Genomic DNA, 19,037 nt, shown 5'->3' on the forward strand with positions numbered 1-19,037 from the left:
AATGATGCTGCCTCTGTGAGGATGTGTTGAGTTTCTGAAGTTTAAGACTCTGAAGGCAGCTGTCTTTTCACACCTTCTGTTGAGGGACCACCTCATCATAACTTTGCAAGCACTGAAAACAGCCACTCTCACGTCTCCTCCTCCTCTCCTTTGGCCTAGTCAGATTCTCTTCTTTCTGTAAGAAGTCAGCCTCCTTAGGGCCACCTGCTGTTGTTTACTTTTCACTCTCTTGTCAATTCCAGCGTCATATTATGACAGACACGAGCAGACATTAGATAGGGAGAGAAGAATACTTGGGTGCCAAAGAAAATGGGATGGATTTCTCTGCTTGACACCAGGGGTGGGTGGGTAATGGAGGCAGCAATAAAAAAAAAAAAAGGCAAATGTGGTCTAGAAAGCTGGGTATACAGATTCCATTCTCTCCCCTTGGTGCTAGGTGACCTTGGATAGCCACTGGGCCCACCTCAGTCTCCATTTTCTTCTGTCAAAGTGAGCATGATACAGCTGTCTGATCCAGAGTACCCCTCATTTGGGCATCCAGTCCTGCTTTACACCCACCTCTATCCTCCGTGTTCTTTCCTTCAGATTTCTAGGCTAATTTTTATGCTCGAGTGAAAGTAGACTCACTACATGGAAGTCTAACATTTGGACCCTGAATGTGATAAAGCACTTGGAGCTTCTAAACAGAAATTATGGTGGTGTCCTACCATCTACCCCTACCCCCAACACACACCATGAAAGGAATCTGTATTTGTTCTAACTTCCTTATCTGTCTGCTGGGAGTATTGCTGGGGAGGTGGGCCCATCTTAATAATCTGAATGAATAGGGGGAATTAGTGTTGGATACGTTTTACTCAGTGCAAGAATGCATTGTTCTCAGTTCTCATACTTACCATTTTCTCTTTTCAGGGATCAGCATCTTCTGGACCCAACCCTGGAGTATGTGAAGGTAGGAAACCAGGATTTAATGTGTAATTAGGACACTGCGTAATTGATTTCCCTTTTTTAACACAGTGTTGCCAAATAATGCCGCAGTCTGGCCTGTGTAGGAAGCTTCTCACGTTGGAACAACCAGGGGGTAATCTGACTCTCTCAGGCCTTCAGTAACTTTTGTAGAGGTCTTACGTCATCCTATTATAGGTCTACAGTCTTTTTCCACTTATCTGAAACCCTCGGGGCCAGATGGGTTTTTAAATTCAGAATTTTTTTAGGAAGGTAATCGGGTACATATATATATAAACATCCTCAGAGGGGTCTAGGGTCAGTACTCCGTACTCAAGCTAATTATTTCATCAGTGAAACGTAAGAGTATTCACACAAAGTGAGATAAACACACTACAAATGATCTTATGTAGTGCAGCTCATGTTTTGCCACCAGATGAAGTCAGGTTTGATTTGCCACCAAATGACTGACTTGAAATTTTTCAGTTTTCAGAGTGTTTTGGATTTGGGGATGGTAGATAACGAATTGTGAGCCTGTGTTTATCTTCGGTGGAGGACTGAAGGCTCCCTAAGCTCTTCTGGGTCGGCTTTCCTTTCCAACAGCCCCTCTCCTATGTGGTGGCTAATCTAGGACTGTGAGCTGTGGGAATACGCTGCTTTTCAGTGGGGCTGACATTCAATGCTTCTAAATAGGCAACACCTGGAAACAGTGGTATCCTTCTGAACAGAAAGAAAAGATGCTTTTTCCTTCTCCCTTCCCCACACCATCTTCTTGGGTGTGTTTGTGTATATATGTTTGCTTTATTTTCTTTTTGAGAACTGAAATCTGGTACCTGCTATGGTAGAAGAGAGAACTTTGATTTGTCACAGTTTCTTGGATTGATGACAACATATGTCCTTAAGTTTTAGGAGAAATGGCGTATGTTAAGTTTTAAGGTGCTTGCCTCCTGGGAGCCACATTCCAACCTCATTATTGTAAGGGCAGCATCACGGTTTGGGGGTATTTAGGCCTATTGCTGTTTTGTGTGCCTGTGCCTGCCCCATTTTTGGCATTTCTTCTCTCTTTAGACCAGAGGATGGAAGAGAGAAGAGAAAGCTCTATTAGAATCACTTAGTCACTTGAGGTAGTCATAATAAAGTTTGTTGGAAGGGAGGTGGGTATTATTTTTTCCTCTCTCATACCCAGGCTACGTCTGAACTGTAGTTTCACTGCAACAAATGTACAGTCCTAAACCAGTAGTATGGCTGCTGTGTCAGAGTACAAAAGAGCTTTATAAATGATGCCTGTGTCCCTCCTGAACACGTCCACCTTTGTTTTTATGCAGGTTGTATGCTGCAAAACAATAGGGGGGGTGCTATTCGCAGGACTGTGATTTGACTTGACCATGATGTAAAAAATGTGCCCTGGAATTAGGCAGTGTGTAAATCACAGCTGCCTTTTAAAAGCCACCATGTCATGTTTCAGAAATGGGTGTCTCCCACTGTAGGGTCACTCAGGCTGGGCTTATTAGCAAGCACAGACCCTTCCCTTAACTCCAGTAACTTGGTTTTTCTTTGACAATGTCCAAGCCTTTAAGATAATCCAGTGATGAATTCTAAGTTAAACATAGATTCTGGAATGATCTGTTTTAGTATTATTTAAGCTGTCACATCACGTTCATGAATATCGGCCATTCTAAGTTGGGTAAGAAGAGATATGCGGGTTCTTGGTGGCTTCTGCTTGCGAGGCTCTCCTTGCCTTCCCCAACAGTGAGACGTGATGGGACCGCTCTTAGTGGCTCAAGGGTACTTTTTTCCAAGGACCTGTTGAGGTGTTCCGAAGGTCACTCTTTGCTCCCAACCTTGTCTGAATCTGGTCGGGGCTTTATAAATGATGTCCCTGTGCTTCTCCTGGATGCCTCACATTTATTATTATTTTTTTATTTCTCACTTTGCCCCTGGTTTGGAGGGGCAGTTTGGGGATTTGTTGGGCAAATGTGGGATATTTCCATTTGTTTCTTTGGGTACAGAAGCTCCAAAAGCATGTTCATGGAGGCCTTTGACCTCCAGGTCTAAATTGACCCATGTGTCACGCTTCTTGGGCCAGTGCAGGCTCATCCTAGCATTTCTCAGACTTGGTTGCCCTCTCAAGCCTGGCTGACCAGTCCATGTGATGAAGGCCTTGTAAATGGTGCCCGCTGGAGCCTAGTGACTTTGGAGGGTGACTGAAATAAGGGAGGTGAGATAGTTGTAGATGAACTGGGATGCAGTTTGGCCCCTCCTGACTCAGAGCTGTTACTTCTCTCTGATCCCCTGGTATACTTAATACCTCTTAGGCACGTAGAAAAGTAGAAATTCTATGTAAAAGTCATTGCCTTGTGTAGAGTCCCCTTCTGGAGACTTATCAGCCCAAAAAACAAGATTCAAGGGAGCACATTTTTATGGGCCACATAATGGGGGTGGGCTGATCTCTGAGAGTTCTCTCAGTGGTGGAAGCAGCCAGATGTGGCCAATAGACAGCTCTTCTCATTCTGTGGAGAACCACAGGCCCAGGTCTCTGTCTTCAAATGCCTTCTCTTTCCCATGGGAGGCTTTCTAACCATCCTCACTGGGTTTTCCCAGTGCCCAGGTATGAGATCTGGGACTGGCTCCCTCTCCTTGTGCCTGGGGGAGCCAAGGCACTGGGGGATTGGGTGGTGCTGGGGCTGCAGTATTGTGGCAGAGAGAGCTGGGTAGAGAATGAATCCAAAATTCACTTCTGTCCAGTTTGTACTCTGTGTCCTCCTAACACTCTGTGCAGTTTGTATCGAAGCGAATTAATACGGCGTGAAAGGGGACCAGTCCGCGGTTGCTAGGCTACAAGTAGCTCCTCTGTGCCCAGAATGGAGGGAACCATGCATGGCTGAGAAGCCCCAGGGCTGTTGGCGGTTCTTTCACTTCCTGCTGGGGCCTCCCAACTGCACCTAGACCCACCAGCTGAATGCCATGTTTGGATGTGCTAAGAAAATTAGAGCAGCTCCAAAGTAGCCAGGGGATTTTTGGAATCTTGCTCTCTACTGTTTCTGTCTCTCTAATTCTGACCGTTAGGAGTTTTGTTTTTTCTTTTCTTTTAAAAAAACTTTTTAATGTTTATTTATATTTAAGAGAGAGAGAGAGAGAGAGCGCGCGCGCACACAAATGGTGGAGGGGCAGAAAGAGAAGCAGACAGAATCTGAGGCAGGCTCCGGGCTCCCAGCTGTTAGCACAGAGCCAGATGAGGGGCTTGAACTCACCAGCCGTGAGATCATGACCTAAGTCAGAGGCTTAACCGTCTGAGCCACCCAGGCACCCCAGTTTTCCCTTTCTCAACTTTTTCCTTATATTCTGAGCCTTCCCTTCTCCCCACATTTTTTCCCCACAGTAGCTCATGCTTAAACTCATCTTAAAAGTCTGGTTTTAACTGTTTTGTGCAATCATGAGGTCCTTTTCAGTAACCACATAATATTGTCTTTTTCACTGTACCCAAAAGAAATCACTTCTTCCAGGTTGGAAAGCAGAAACCTCCACAGTGCCTCCACCTTTCTCCTGCTCTTTAGTTGTTAGTGACTTTCATGAGTTGTGCACAGCTCTGGAATTTTCCTCTGCGTACCTAGCATACCTTACTGGAGATAAAAACTTTTTTTTTTTTTTTTTTAAAACAGGAAATAGCTTTTGGAGGAAATAGCCCTAGGCAAAATTGTGAAGAAGAGTTTATATTCTGGGCTTCTTTACTTACTCACTGCCCCATTCGATTTTTGTCATATTTTTACCCCCATTACAATGTATTTATTTAGTGTCTACTTTCTTAGACCTGTGTCTGGTAACTACTAGAACATTTGATAAAATGTACTAAAATGTGAATGAATGAGGGTGCCTGTTTTGTTCGGTCAGTTAAGCATCCAACTTCAGCTCAGGTCATGATCTCCTGCTCTTGGAGTTCGTGAGTTCGAGCCATGCATTGGGCTCTGTGCTGGCAGCTCAGAGCCTGGAGCCTGCTTCAGATTCTACGTCTCCGTCTCTCTCTGCCCCTCCCCTACTCTCTCTTTCTCTCTCTCAAAATAAATAAACATTAAAAAAGTCTTTAAAATGTTAATAAATGATAATAGCTCAGTGTGTTAACCTTCCCAGAATAACATTCGCATGGTGGACTCCAGATTACACAACCCCTAAGAACCCACAGAGAGGGGAGAACGGTCTACCTCTGTGTGACTTTGGACTTTGCACCTTCTCTCTATGGCTTCTGTCTTCTCACAGGTAGAAAATCAGGGAATGGGTGAATGTCCTTTGAACATTTTAAGGATCATCTATACCTGTGATAGGCTGGAGGGGAAAGTTTTTTTATACCAAGCGGTAAGGGATTCTTCATCTATCACTCTTGACCATAAAAGTGCCATATTGATTGGAAGATGATGTGTCTCAGACATTAAGACCAAGGATGTGAGAGCTACTAACTGCCCACCCATCACATTACTTCAAAAGATTGTACCTCAACACTCCTGCAGCTGTTCTTACCATCCATTATGCTTTCACTTTTGTAACCCCTTCTTGAACCTGTGAAACTTACTTTCATTTTCGCTATTTTTTTCTTTTCTTTTTCTTGGGGCTACTTCTTTAAGCGTCAAGAGTTGCCCCCCACCATACACTAAATTTTACAAATTTATTTCCTATCTTCTCCCCCTTTATGTATCTATCTTCCTTTTATACTGAAGATTCTTTGTAGATGCTTCTTCACACACAAGCCTTACAGTCATTTTAATAAAGCATCTCTTTGCTGGGAATGGTTTAAAAACACATTTTTTTAGGGGAGGTGATGATTGGGCAGAGCTGGGTGAGTTTTCTTATAAGAGAAATGTTAATTATAGATTTTTCATTTTAAAATGCCCTTAAGAAAGATAAATCGGAAAACAAAGCCAGGAAGCAGAAAAGAAAATCGGGATGACTGTTTTTCAAATTAGCCAAGATGTAGGCAAGCCCATTTTCGTGGCGAGGCTATAAACAGCACAATGCCCGCCTGTGGACAAAGGCCTGCTCTCCAGGCGACCGCAGTTAGCAAGTGTCAGGACGGAATGCAGCCTTTTGTCCCGGGCTAGCCTCCTAGTGAACAAATATCCTTTCTTTTGTAGTCAGCCTGGGTGGATTCTTGCTGGAACCACTTGCGAGCTTTTCTGAAATGATTTGCGGTTTCTGAGCTCCTTCGCAGGCTAGGAGAAAGGAGAGGGCTGGAGCTGTTATCCTGAGTGGGGATTGGAATCCTCCGACGGCTCGTTCCCCTCAACGCCCGCCCCCCCCCCCCCCCCGTCCCCCGTCCCCCGTCCCCCGTCCCCCGTCCCCAGTTCCCCGTTCCCACCACCCAGCGCGCATGAGCAGCTCCCGAGTCTGGGGATCCTTGGCAATCAGTCCTCTGTGGGGTTAATTCTCCGAAATGCTCCTTGTGAGAGGGCCCTACAGATAAGACAGGCTGCCCGAGGCTCAGATCTCAGCAAGGCTGCTTCCTGCAGCCGGCCCGGGCTACATTAGGTCACCCAGCAGATTAAAAGAGGAGTAATTATGCGAATTCCAGCGCCAAGAATAAGCGCGCGGGCCGGCGTTGGGACCTCGTGGGAGAGGGGCCAGCCAGGCTGCGTTCGCTTTGTGCTCAAGATGGCTGCAGCCATGGTCACGGTTAAATAGCTGCCTTTGAGGGACGTCTTTTCTTCCAGCGGGGAAAACAGGCTAGTCTGCTCTGAATTAGCCAGCTAACAAAGTCATGAAAGGGACTTACGGAAACAATGGTACGCTGTACATTCCGTGAGATTTTAGCAAGTTATATGAACCAAATAACGGCCCAATTGGCTGGCTCTGCAGGTTTTTGCCTGAGTGTGCACATCCGCAGAGCCAGCACCGTGCCCTGTGGGACCAGAAGATCAAACGCTGCCCACGGTGAATGTGAAACAGCCCTGGGGCTCACATTCAGAGGAGCGAGTGAGAGCTCCCATCCACCCTCTCCCACTCCACCCCAAAAACATTCTCTGCAAATCTTCTTGGGAGGTTTAACGTTACTACCGTTTAAAAACCAATTACAGAGGCAGGGTGGGAAGACTGAAGAATAGGGGTCGAGGACAGTCCCTCTTTCAAAGGAATCTTTTCCCGCAGGTCTTTGAAAATGCGGTCATTTGTAAAAAGCAAAATCTTGTCATGAAATTGTATGCTCATTTAAAATCTATATGTGAATGTTCATAGTGACATGATTTATAATTGACAAAAACTGGAAACAGTTCAAATGCCCTTTAACTGGTGAATGGCGAAACTGTAGGATACCATACAATGGCGCGATAGTCAGCCTAAAAAAGAATGGACTGTCAGTATAAAAACTTACTAGTGACAGAAAACAGATGAGAGGTTGACTGCAAAAGGGAACAAAAGAGCTTTTAAAATGATAGAAACACCTTGATTATGGTTGTTTCAAAGCTCACAGAATGATACTTTTTAAAAGGGGTGATTCTTACTCTGTGTAAATTAAACCTAAGTGAGCGTGACTTTAAAAAGGCAAACTAAAACCTTACCATATTTTAGCCCTTTTAAGGGCTGTCACCCCAGTAGGGGAAATGTTTGATTTGGAGATGGGCTACCTCAGACTGCTGATCACATGGCGAAAGTGCTGAGCTTATGGATATTTTACTGCATTGGCTCATTCAACAGATAGTTGTGAGCATGTATCACGTGTTGGTAATTGCTCAGTGGAGTGAGAGGTGGGAGCAAAGTGTTTCCAAGAGCCTAACCTTAGATAGTGGCAGTGGGCGGGGAAAGTCAGGGCAGGGCCTGGAGGCCTTTCCAAGAGAGAATTAAGAGCCATTTTATTAGGTGAGTTGACAGTTCCTGGCGGACTTAACTGGAGGAGGTGAGGAAGAGGAAGCCAGAGGAGGTTCCAGAGGTCACACGAGTGTCTGGCATCTTGCCCAGAAGCCAGTGAATATTTTAGGGGAGGACAGGAAATTTCCAGTTGGAGACCTTGTTACCACAATGACGTTAAGTTAACTGATGAGCATGTGGGGATATCATTAGACTGGTAGGATCAGCAAACTATAGCCGGAGACCAAATCTGGCCTGCAGCCTGTTATTGTCTGGCCTGTAAGCTAAAAACGGATTTCACACTTGAAATGTTTTTTGTTTTTTGTTTTTTTTTAAATCAAAAGAGGAATGTGAAAATTATAAAATTCAGGTTTCAACATGCGTAAAGCTTTATTGAAACACAGCCTCACCCATTCATTTACATGTTGCTGCTTTCTCGCCATAACCATGGAGTTGAGTAGATATGACAGAATGGGCAGCAAAGCCTGTTATATTTACTGTCGGGCCCTTTACAGAAAAGATTTGCTGACTCCTGCTCTAGACTATATGTATATTCACTGTTCCTGGTTTGCCTCTCAACAATGCATGGTAGGCTTTCAATAAAAATGCATAGTAGGCTTTCAGCCTTGCGTGATGGACATCACTGTTATCTCGCCTGGTGACATAGCAATGAGTCCTTGTGCAAGTTGTGATGAGACCTTGCACCTTCACGGAGATGCTACAGTGGCAATCCTGCACGATTTGGATCTAACTTGGCATCTTGTGGGGTAGACCTGTCTGCTCTGAGCAGCATCTCCCGCTGGGCCCATCACATCTAAGGCCTTCAGTTTTGCTGGCTGAACAGGTGTGTGGGGACAGCACAGGTGCTGCAATCCTGACGGTTCTTGCCTGGGGTTTGTCTAGATAATTTCCTCAGGCCAGATTGCTCCCCCCAATGCAGACTGAGATGTGTTTTCTCAGTGTCCCAAGTCAAAAGCAAATTCTCCCTGGGCCTCCTGAACTTGATGGTTTGAATCAAGGTCAAACCCTGGAGCTGCCCTCTAAAGGTGCTCAAAGGAGCCTTGTCTGGCCTAGTACAGCTAGGTTCACCATTGTATTTTATGCCGCAGCCTTCATCCTTGACTGAAAGTAAGAGGACTCCTCTGGGATCCCAAGCAATGGCAGGTAGAGAGGTGGCAAAGAGATTGGAAAACTAGCATGCAAGCGAGAATCGAAACTATGGCATCTGACTAGGCTCCGTTTTATAATCGGACTTCAGAACCCTCCTCATGTGGCCTGTCTACCTCTGACCTCATTCTGCCATCTGCCTTAGTGGGATATTCCTCCATCCTGGCTTTTCCTACTGGTCCCCGGTCTTTGCCTTTTCTTTGGCATGAATGCTTCTTTTACAGTTGAGTGGTTTAAAGTGGGTTGAACTGTGTTGCCCCAAAACATATATTGAAGTACGAACCCCCAGTACCTGTAAATGTGGCCTTGTTTGGAAAGAAGGTCTTTGCAGGTATGATCACACTGGGATGAGATCATACTGGATTAGGGTGCACCCTAATCCAAAGACCAGTGTTCTTATAAGAAGAGAGGAATTTGTGCACAAAGGCACTGACACACAGGGAGAACGAATGCCATGTGACCATGGAAGCAGAAATTGGAGTTGATGTATGGATAAGCCAACAACACCAAGGAATATAGCCATCACAATCTAAGAAGAGGCAGGGAAGGGTCTTCCTCTGGAGCTTTCAGAGAGAATGTGACTTTTGCCAACAGCTTAGTTTTGGACTCTTAGCCTCCAGAACTGTGAGAGAATAAATTTCTATTTTAAAGCCACCAAATCTGTGGTGTTTTGTTACAGCAGTAGGAAGCCAACATAGATCCAAACCCCTAGCTTAGTTGTGTGACTTGGGGCAAATTTCTGAAATTCTCTGGAGATGGGTTTCCTTGACAGTAAATGGGAGCATGTAGGAATTAAATTAGTTGCTACATGTAAAGTTATCAGCACAGTGCCTGACATGCAGATAGCACTCAGCAAATACTAATTTAGTTACTATCACGGTCATCTCCTGTGTGGTGTGACTCAGATTTCATTGCCTCAGAGAGACCTTCCCTGACCCCACTGCTGAAAGCTGCCTCCCCACGTCACTATGTCATTACTCTGGGGATCATCACTTGTCCCAAGTTCTATTTGTTTATTTAAAAAATCAAGGGGCGCCTGGGTGGCTCAGTCGGTTGTGCGTCTGACTTCGGCTCAGGTCATGATCTCGCGGTCCGTGAGTTTAAGCCCCGCGTCGGGCTCTGTGCTGACAGCTCAGAGCCTGGAGCCTGTTTCGGATTCTGTGTCTCCCTCTCTCTCTGACCTTCCCCCATTCGTGCTCTGTCTCTCTCTGTCTCAAAAATGAAACGTTTGTTAAAAAAAAAAAAATCAAAACAACCCCAAAAGCCTCATTAGAAGGTGAGTTCTGAGGGCATGGACCTTTTCTTAATACTTAGTGACTGACTGATGACCACATAAAACCAGATGCAAAGGGCATTTAAATGGAAGGAAGAAGGAATGAGGGTGTTCTAAAGGTCTTAAAGTTTCCCAAGAAGCAAGTAACACTCAGCATCTCTAAAACTTTTCCAGAAATTTCTCCAGTGATTTTATTTAATGAAAGCAAGAAGATTCCTATCCTGTCTTCATTCTCTCGCCAACCTGGTATAGGATAAAAATTGTGGGGTCGCTGTTGTCACCTTAAATAGTCACACATTTAGGCAGAGGTATATATACTTTTTTTTTTTAAAGTGTAATTCTGGCAACCTCTGTGGCTCAGACCTATCAGTTCCTCAGCAGATCTTGTTATCAGCTCCCAAATGAGAGCCATGCTTTTTTTTTTTTTTTTAAGCCTTGCAATCGTTGTTCAATTCCGCCCTCTAGTGGAAATAATATGTCACAACAGTGCAGCGTTTGGCTACAGTTCATTGTCTAAATATTCTGGGAGCTTTTGATATTAAACTATTAACATTTTAACTTCAGAACTAAAGGCTGTGTTTAAAGTAAATAAAGAGGCAGGTGGTTTTCTTTGGGTTTATATTAAACAGATTAAAATTGTAAAGGCATTTTATTAATAGGGTGAATTGTCTTACATTCTTGGACAAAAATCTCTTAAGATGCTGTAACACTGCATGTAGATTTTGAGTGGGGAGGGGCAGTTGGTAGTGATCTGAAGTTTTACCTGTGGCAACCAAGAAGTATCCTTGGAAAAAATGATATTTGGGGGAACCTGCCTGGCTCAGTCGGTTAATCGTCTGACTTCCACTCAGGCCATGATCTCACAGTTTGCAAGTTCCAGCCCCGCGTCAGGCTCTGTGCTGACAGTTCGGAGCCTGCAGCCTGCTTCAGATTCTGTGTCTCCCTCTCTGTCCCTCCCCACTCATGCTCTGTCTCTTTCTCTCTCTCTGTCTCTCTCTCAAAAATAGATATTAAAAAAAATTTTTTTAATGATATTTGAATTGCTATTTGACAGCTGAAAAAAATGGCCAGAAGAAAGCTGGTATTAGGTGAGGCAGAAAACAGGTATCAGCCTATTAGAGATTGTTGGGGAAGGACCCCATGCCTGTGGGGCAATGTGTGCCCAGGCTGAGTGGAGTAGGAGAGAGGGTAGCAGGAGTCTACGAGAAGGATAGGTACTCACATATTTCTTGAGTGGGAAGAGAGTGAGGAAGCTCAAGTATTCCTGGGAAATTCTGAGATTAAGGAAGTAAGAAGGCTGAGTTGGGGAACAATTATATTGATTGGTTGATTGATTGATTGACTGCCAAAAATAACATATAACTACATATTGCTTTGCAACTTGATTTTTTTATTGAACATCATTGCATGTTAAATACATGGGTCTACCTCCTTTTGAATGTCTATCCAGTATCCCATTGTACGAAATACAATTATATTGGCCAATTCCCCACTGACATTTGGGTTCTTTTTAATGCTGTTAAAAACAGTCTTGTGGTTATTTAAAAATATAGCCCTATTTGTTACATATGTCATAGTCATTTAATAAATATGTATTGAAGACCTGCCTTCTGGTCAGTGTTCTAGGGGCTGAGGATATGGCAGCGAAACAAAACAATGTCCCTGCCTCTGTGGAGCTTGTACTCTGGGGAGGAGGACTGGGAGATGGGGAAGACACCCTAGCAAGCACGTGAGGCAGTGATGAGCGCTAAGCGAAAAGATTTATCAGGGAAAAGAACTATGAAATATTGGGGTGAGGGGGTGCCACATTTTAAATAGGGTGGCCAGGGAGAGGCTCACCTAGAGGGTGACCTGAGTGGAAGGGCCAGTCAAGCATGATGTCTAAAGGGAAGAGGCTGTAGCAAGGGCAAGGTCATGAAGCAGGAGTTCACCTCTTCCACCCGGAACAGCCTTGAGGCCAGAGAGGCTAGAAGGGAGTGAACTTGAGCGAGAGAAAGGTAGAAGCTGATGTAAGAGAGTGATAAGAGGGAGGGGGCAGATTGCCTGGGGCCCGTAGGTAACTTTTGCTGAGTGAGGTGGGGAGCCAAGTCAGGATGACACTGGGTTCAATGTGGCTAGCAGATGGCAGGAGCGGGGGCAAGAACAGGGAGAGGAGTTGGGAGGCCATTGTGACTGTCCAGGTGAGACAGGAGAGTGTGGGCCTGTGACAGCAGAAGAGGTGTTGAAGAAGGGCGATTGTGGTCTCACACGAAGGCGGTCTTCAGCATTTCCTGCCTGATCAGTGTGCGTGGGAACGCAGAGGAGTGAAGCACGATGCAGGACAGTTGCGTTGCCTGCAACTCAGAGGGCTTGGTGCACATTTGTGTGCGGACTTCCTTAAGAGAAAACTAAGGGTAGAATGATTGAGTGTTGAGAGTTATAGGTCAAAATTCACTTCCTGCAGCTAGAGAGTGTTTGTTTTGTTTTACACGTTTCTCCCAGTTTCCAAATCTTCTCTATAAGCGTTAGTGTTTTTATGGTAGAGTTATTTATTAAAATAAAAACACCCTTCTATTAGTCTACTTCATAAATATGCTGAAAATTTATGGATCAATCAAAATTATGTAAAACAAGGAGCTTAGATGTATTAGAGCAGAAGTTCTTAAACTGTTTGAGCTCAAGACCTGTTTTCACTCTTATTAATTATTGAGGACCCCAGGGGCACCTGGGTGACTCAGTCTGTTGAGCGTCCAACTCTTGATTTCAGCTCAGGTCATGATCTCATGGTTTGTGAGATCGAGCCCTGCGTTGGGCTCTGAGCTGATGGCAGGCAGGGCCTGCTTAGGATTCTCTCTCTCCGTGCCTCTCTCCGTCTCTCTGTCTCTCAAAAGAAATAAATAAACTTTAAAAAAAAAGTTTAAAAACTACTTTTAAAAATTTTTGGGGGACCCCAAGGAGCCTTTGTTATGTGAGCTTTTTTAACTAGTGGTTTATTGTCTTAGAAAGTGAAATACAGGAATTTTTAAATATTTACTTATTTAAAATCACAATAATTATTTTTCTGAAAAATAATCATTTTCCAAAACAAAATTTTGTGAGAGGAATGGCACTGTTTTACATTTTTGCAAATCTCTTTAGTGTTATAGAATACAGCTTGATTCTCCTACCTTATTCAGCCTTCAGTCTGTTGTGTTGTTTTGGTTGAAGTCTGAAGAAAATCTGGCCTTGCACAGACACATAGTTCAAGATGGGAAGGGTATTTCTTTTTACTGAGGTGTAATTGATGTAACAGTATATTAGTCTCAGGTATATAACATAATAACTTCAGTATTTGTATATGTTGCAAAATGCACACCACTGTGTCTGGTTAACATCCATCAACATACATGGTTATAAAATTTTTTTCTTGTGACGAAAACTTCCAAGATTCGTTCTCCTAGCTGTTTTCAAATATGCAATACAGTGTTATTAGCTATAGTCACCATGCTGTACATTGTATCTCCCCATGACTTACTCATTTTATAATTGAATATTTGTACCTTGCCACCCCCTTCACCCATTTTACAACCCTCAGGACTATTTTAATAGCGTTTTCAGATAATCGGAGCTATTCTTCTTTGATGTTATGCTAAAACTTGAAAAGTTGTAGCTCCATAAAGGCTAATTATAATGTGGAATCTGAAACCATATTCATGAACTTTTTTTTTTTTCTTTATACTGTATTCCCTTAAAATCCATTAGTCTCTGTGACAAGTTGGGTCTTTTACCCGTGTGTGATTTTGTGTCATCATGCATTGAGCGTTTGAAAAATACTGGTTGTTTGAGTTATGCACATATTCAAAATGTTCATATATTTCATTATACAATATTAAAAACTCACTTTCATTTATATCCCCACTTATCAGAAAAAAATTATTAAAGCTATTGGGAAGCTGTCAAACTCGTGGTCGTGAATACAAGTTTCCCCGCATTCTAATTTTCAGTCGAAAGCTCAATTTTCATCACTGGCAACAAATACTATCAATTTTTCTCCTATAAGTGACAGGCTCACTTTGTTCCTTTTTTAGAAAATACCTGCCAGATAACTAGCCACATCTGAATAACCACAGTTTGTCAGACATTCTTTGAAGTAAAAGTGGTGTTCCAGGAAAAAGGAGCTGGTTCCACACACGCTTGCTTTCCCTCGAGGCAGCCACTGGACTTGGGTGTGTGGGAGAAGGGCCGTGTGCCCGTGTCCTGTCTCATCACACAGAATATTAAAGAGAGACCTAGGCTCCAGGGTCCAGCTGTGATAAAGCAAGTAATTCTTACTGCTTCATCAAGGACTTTTAGGTGAAACTGCCTATTTTTTAAAGAAATATTTTTAAAAAACCTTTTTAATACTAAAAAAATAAATTTAAGAAACTGGTAGCTAAGAAATGCAGTGGGTCGGTATCCTGTTTGGGACGTCTCCCTTGCTTTGTGCTAAAATCCCAGCAGTTTGACCCGTCCTTGCTTTTACCTCATTGGTGGAAATGCCAACCCAGCGAAAAAGGCAAAAAATGTCTCAGTATTGTTATGAAAATAGTTTTGGCCTCATGGACTCCCCTAAAGGGCCCCCATGCCCCCCCTCCCCGCTGCACTTTGAACTCTGCCATCCCAGAGGGTCTCCTGCTACTTAAGAGCTGTTATAAAGCTGCAGAAACACTTAGAATACAAATAATCATCTCCTGTTTATCTAAATCCATATACTCTTTAAAAGATACTGATCATTAATACAGAAGAGACATTAAATTTTTATTTAAAAATAAGGTTGGGAATCTGTCCTAGAAATAAGGGTCTTCAGTTATGGGGCCTTTTCTTTACAATTGAATGGATCGTGAAGCCTCAACAAATACCAACTCTGTTTCATATGATCGTGTCGCTCATTATATACTGTGAAGAGCTGGCCCAGAAGCAGTCGCTGTTCTGCTCTGACTGCTTTATTTTAAAGCCGTGAAAACCTAAAGCTTGGTGAGGCCAAGGTCTGGGTTATGGCAGACATGCTCAGCTTGGATGTGAAAGTGAGTCAGGGGATACATTAAGTTGAGGCAGGCTGAAAATGAACATTCTTCTGGTCCTTAAGCTTTTATTAATTGCCACCACATTTGCCCATTCTGTGCTCCCAGTGTGGGTTAGCTGGCCGAGCTCCATCCGTCGGTTATGTCAGTGAAGATAAGGATGTGTCAGACCCTGGGAACAAGAACATGCTGTTTGGCCCTTCGAGGCAATTTCCTTTTGAGTCCCAGCTCTCTCCAGATGGCATCTAATTGTTTCTTGAATGACCTCAGTGTCCAGGCTTCAGGAACCTGGTCTGAGAGGCCATTTCACATATTTATTAGCCTGTGGATGAGAACTTAACCACATAAAGCCTCCATTCACACTCTCAAAAGAGCTTTTTGTACAGAAGCAGTGATGAAGCTGAGGGACTGTTTCCTGTGACCACCAGTCTCCAATTGGGTTCTCATTTTCCCCAGGCCCAGGTGGGTGTGTTTTGAAGCATGTGAGTCCATCATGGCCCAGTGTCCTCCCCTCTGTCTTTGAGCTTTTGCTGGAATGAGCCCAGGCAGAATAGGGCTGCATCCTCTTATCTCCTGGTTTCACAGCATTTAATGATTGCTTCTGCAGGTGGTAGGAGTGGGGAATCATGTGTTCTGGGAGCCTCTCTCCAGTTGGGACCCCAGGCAGTTCACGGTTGAGAATGAGGTGCTTCTGAGGGCTGAAGAAGGGACCAGTCCTAATCCAGACACAGGGATGGCAAGCCTGGTTCACCCAACGAGGGTCATAACCCTCATGTGGCAAGTCCTGCCTTAGGCCTCTGTGGTTCTGAATTAGTTGAGGAAGTGCCTATCTTTTTGCCAACGGGATGAATAAGAACTATGTCTAGAAATATGCGTGTGCACTTATTGTACGTCTTACTTCCAGGGTGTTTGTGGACCCAGACTGACAATCCCTGTGCTTTCTCCAACCATTCACTGGCCTCTATCCTGTCCAGGCATTGGCCCCAATCCTTCTGGGCATTGGAGTGTTGACAATGAGTTAGACAATGAATAAGTCCTGAAGCAAACAAAGACATAGATCACTTTAATGAGTGCTTCAACAGCCAGGTGTTAGAGCTGGGGCCCCTCACTGAGGTAAATAAAATGATCGCAATGCATGAAGGAAGCCGCATAGGGCCACAGAGACTGACAGTGGGGACTCTGAAGCTCTTTCTGGGCCATGTCCACCTAAGGACTGCATAAGGAGTAAATTTGGGAAGATCTGAATATATTTTGGGGATGATACAGATTTCCCTTTCTTTGACCTACAAAGAAGACATGAGAGTTGCTCTCCCAGGTAATCAGTTGTAGCTGGTAAAGTCCACCTGGCCTTAGTAAGGGAATGTCTCAGACAACACCTCTGAATCAGGTCGTCTGTCTTTCCACAAAATATAATAGGCTTTGGAAACATCCTCCAGGAACTGAAGATGGTGCTGTTGCCTACATGAGCAGAGTTGAATGACCCATTTGTTAATGGTTTCCCCTAGCTTGGGAGGGGTGCCGGGTGTGGGAGCAAAACTCACACCTACGTTCAGTGGCACAGGACATTCCAACTCCATGAATTCCTATCCCTTTTCCCAGAGGCGAATTCATGTCAGTTTCTTCTTGAAAACTCAAGGCAAGTCAGTTCTTTCATGGAACATCCTTGGAGGCTGTGAAGCACCATTAATTTCCACCCATCACTGAAACATGAGGGAACAACCCTATTATTAATGGGTGTGTATTATACGTGTTTTCATGTAACATCAGTTTATGTTGGTTTCCTTTGAGCGTTTCTCAGATGTGGAGATCGCGTCTTACACATGTGAACCCCAGTGGAACCCACAGTGTATTCTGTGTCGACCTCAAATCTTACCTAATCTCACAATCATAAAGTAAACTCTCAAACTGATGATGTGAGCTAGGAAATTTACCACTGGGAAGGGCAGGGGTAGAGTGGCCTGGGTTGATGATTGTGCTGAAGAAGGAAGATATGTCCAGACTCTACTTCTCAGCATGCTGGCTGCATTTGCCCAGATCAGCTTGTTTATATAGTGGGAGCACATGGCTGTAGGCTGCACTAGTTTATAATCTTAAAGTTTATGGCCCAAGGGGAAAAGGGGACCTCTCCCTCCTCCCTGGTTTGAAAACTCCCAGGGAAGGACTCTGATTGGTCTACCTTAGGTCACATGTCCACCTGGACTATTTAGTGTTCAGAATTCTGATTAGTTCACACATCCAAAACAAGATGCCACGGGTACATGCCCGTGTACATGCCACGGGTTAAAGTTTTTAAACATAATAACCACTATCTGCTATTTATATCATTTTTCCCCTGAATGTTCAGGATCACAAAAGTATATTGGGCGCTATTTCTGGTTGTCTCTGTTTCCTTGGGGTACCTATGTAAAATACTGACATATGAATGGTAGGTTTTGCAGAGGTATTTTCTTTTTGACCCTTTCAAACCCTATACTCATCCTTCTGGAGTTTATCTCCTATGTGCTGGATACCCATTGCCTTCCAGTCTGATTGTCAGATCCATACTGTTACAGAGAAGTCGTGGGCACTGGAGCATAGGGGCTGTGGATTCTGCTTATAGTTTGGCCTCAGAAAAATTCTCACATCTGCCGTCACAAGTACTCCAGCCCTGAGGCTGCTGTGGTGTCCCTCGAGATTGGTTCAGGTGGCTTCCTGCCGCTCTCCCTGGTAACTCTCCCTTCCTCCACCCTGCCCTCCCTCTCTGAGTATACACTACAAGGCCAGGGATTGTATTGTCCTTTGAGTCACTGACAAAAGGAACCCATTGTCCCACCTTGGGCACCAGAAGTGTTGACCATCTGGATGTCACCTCTGTAGGCGGCATTGTGCTTGGCACCTGACTGCTCTAGGAAGTGAACAAACTGGCTGGTAATCAATATGAGCCTTCCCATGCAACACACCCTCTGAGTCGGCCTTCTCCTGTAGAGAAATAGGCCTAGATGATGTTTCTATATATGAAAAAGGCGGTCCCTTAGCCCTGCAGTCATCCCCTGTGCTATAAGGTTTTGCTGCCTCCTGGTTCTTTACAGATTCTGCTTCAGTGTCCATCTGTACATGTTCTGCCCTTTCCCATCAGTAATGAGTGAAGATCTCTGATGGGCTATTTCAGGTGAGACCCGCTGCCTCTGTTGCTAAGAATATCTGTCTGGGTGGGGGAGGGGGGGGAGGGAGGGGGCTGTTGCAGCAGCCACGATTCTGCCTTTTGGATTTGCACAAGATAAGGTACTCCAGGCAACCAGGTGCTAGTCATGCTTCCATTATCACATCCGATTGATCCAGCTATTCTGATTGAGAGTCATTTTAATTATTAACTCTAAGTACTGTTTGATCTCACATATGAAATAGAGATAATAATATGTGTCTCTCAGTGTAAGTATTAAATAAGCTTTCACCATGGTAAAAGCTCTCAGTATAAATGCTGGCTCTTGGGGGCCTTGCACGGGGGTGAAATGCTGGCTCTTGGAGGAGCCCCGGCTGAGCGGTGGGGGATGTCTGTGACTGCTGCAGTCTGCTGGGCACGCAGCCCTGGAGTCTGTGGTCGGGAAGGGTTGCTGAGAACCCAACTTGTATTCTTCAGTATTCAGTGGTGACAGTGAGTGTGGTGTGCAAGCAAGGCCCTACCACCAGCTGGGGAGGGGTTCCCCTCATCTCACGGGGGTTTAAAGGTGCTCCAACAGGGGCTCCTGGGTGGCTCAGATGGTTAAGCATCTGACTTCAGCTCAGGTCACAATCTCACAGTCTGTGAGTTAGAGCCTTGCGTCGGGCTCCGTGCT

General features: G+C 44.4%; 1 protein-coding gene across 1 annotated transcript in view; it reads left to right on the top strand.

Moving 5' to 3' along the window:
* BCAR3 (BCAR3 adaptor protein, NSP family member) overlaps positions 1-19,037 on the top strand; it is a 107,831-nt gene that overhangs the window by 26,722 nt on the left and 62,072 nt on the right. Inside the window, exon 2 of the mRNA XM_047085586.1 lies at positions 910-949. Coding sequence (XP_046941542.1) covers positions 910-949 — 40 coding nt within the window. The remainder of the gene's footprint in view (positions 1-909; positions 950-19,037) is intronic.

The sequence above is a fragment of the Lynx rufus genome, unplaced genomic scaffold, assembly GCF_022079265.1.
Source record: "Lynx rufus isolate CCGP_SWC_20201006 ecotype Redwood Valley unplaced genomic scaffold, mLynRuf1.p SCAF_2, whole genome shotgun sequence".
Classification (NCBI taxonomy): domain Eukaryota; kingdom Metazoa; phylum Chordata; class Mammalia; order Carnivora; family Felidae; genus Lynx; species Lynx rufus.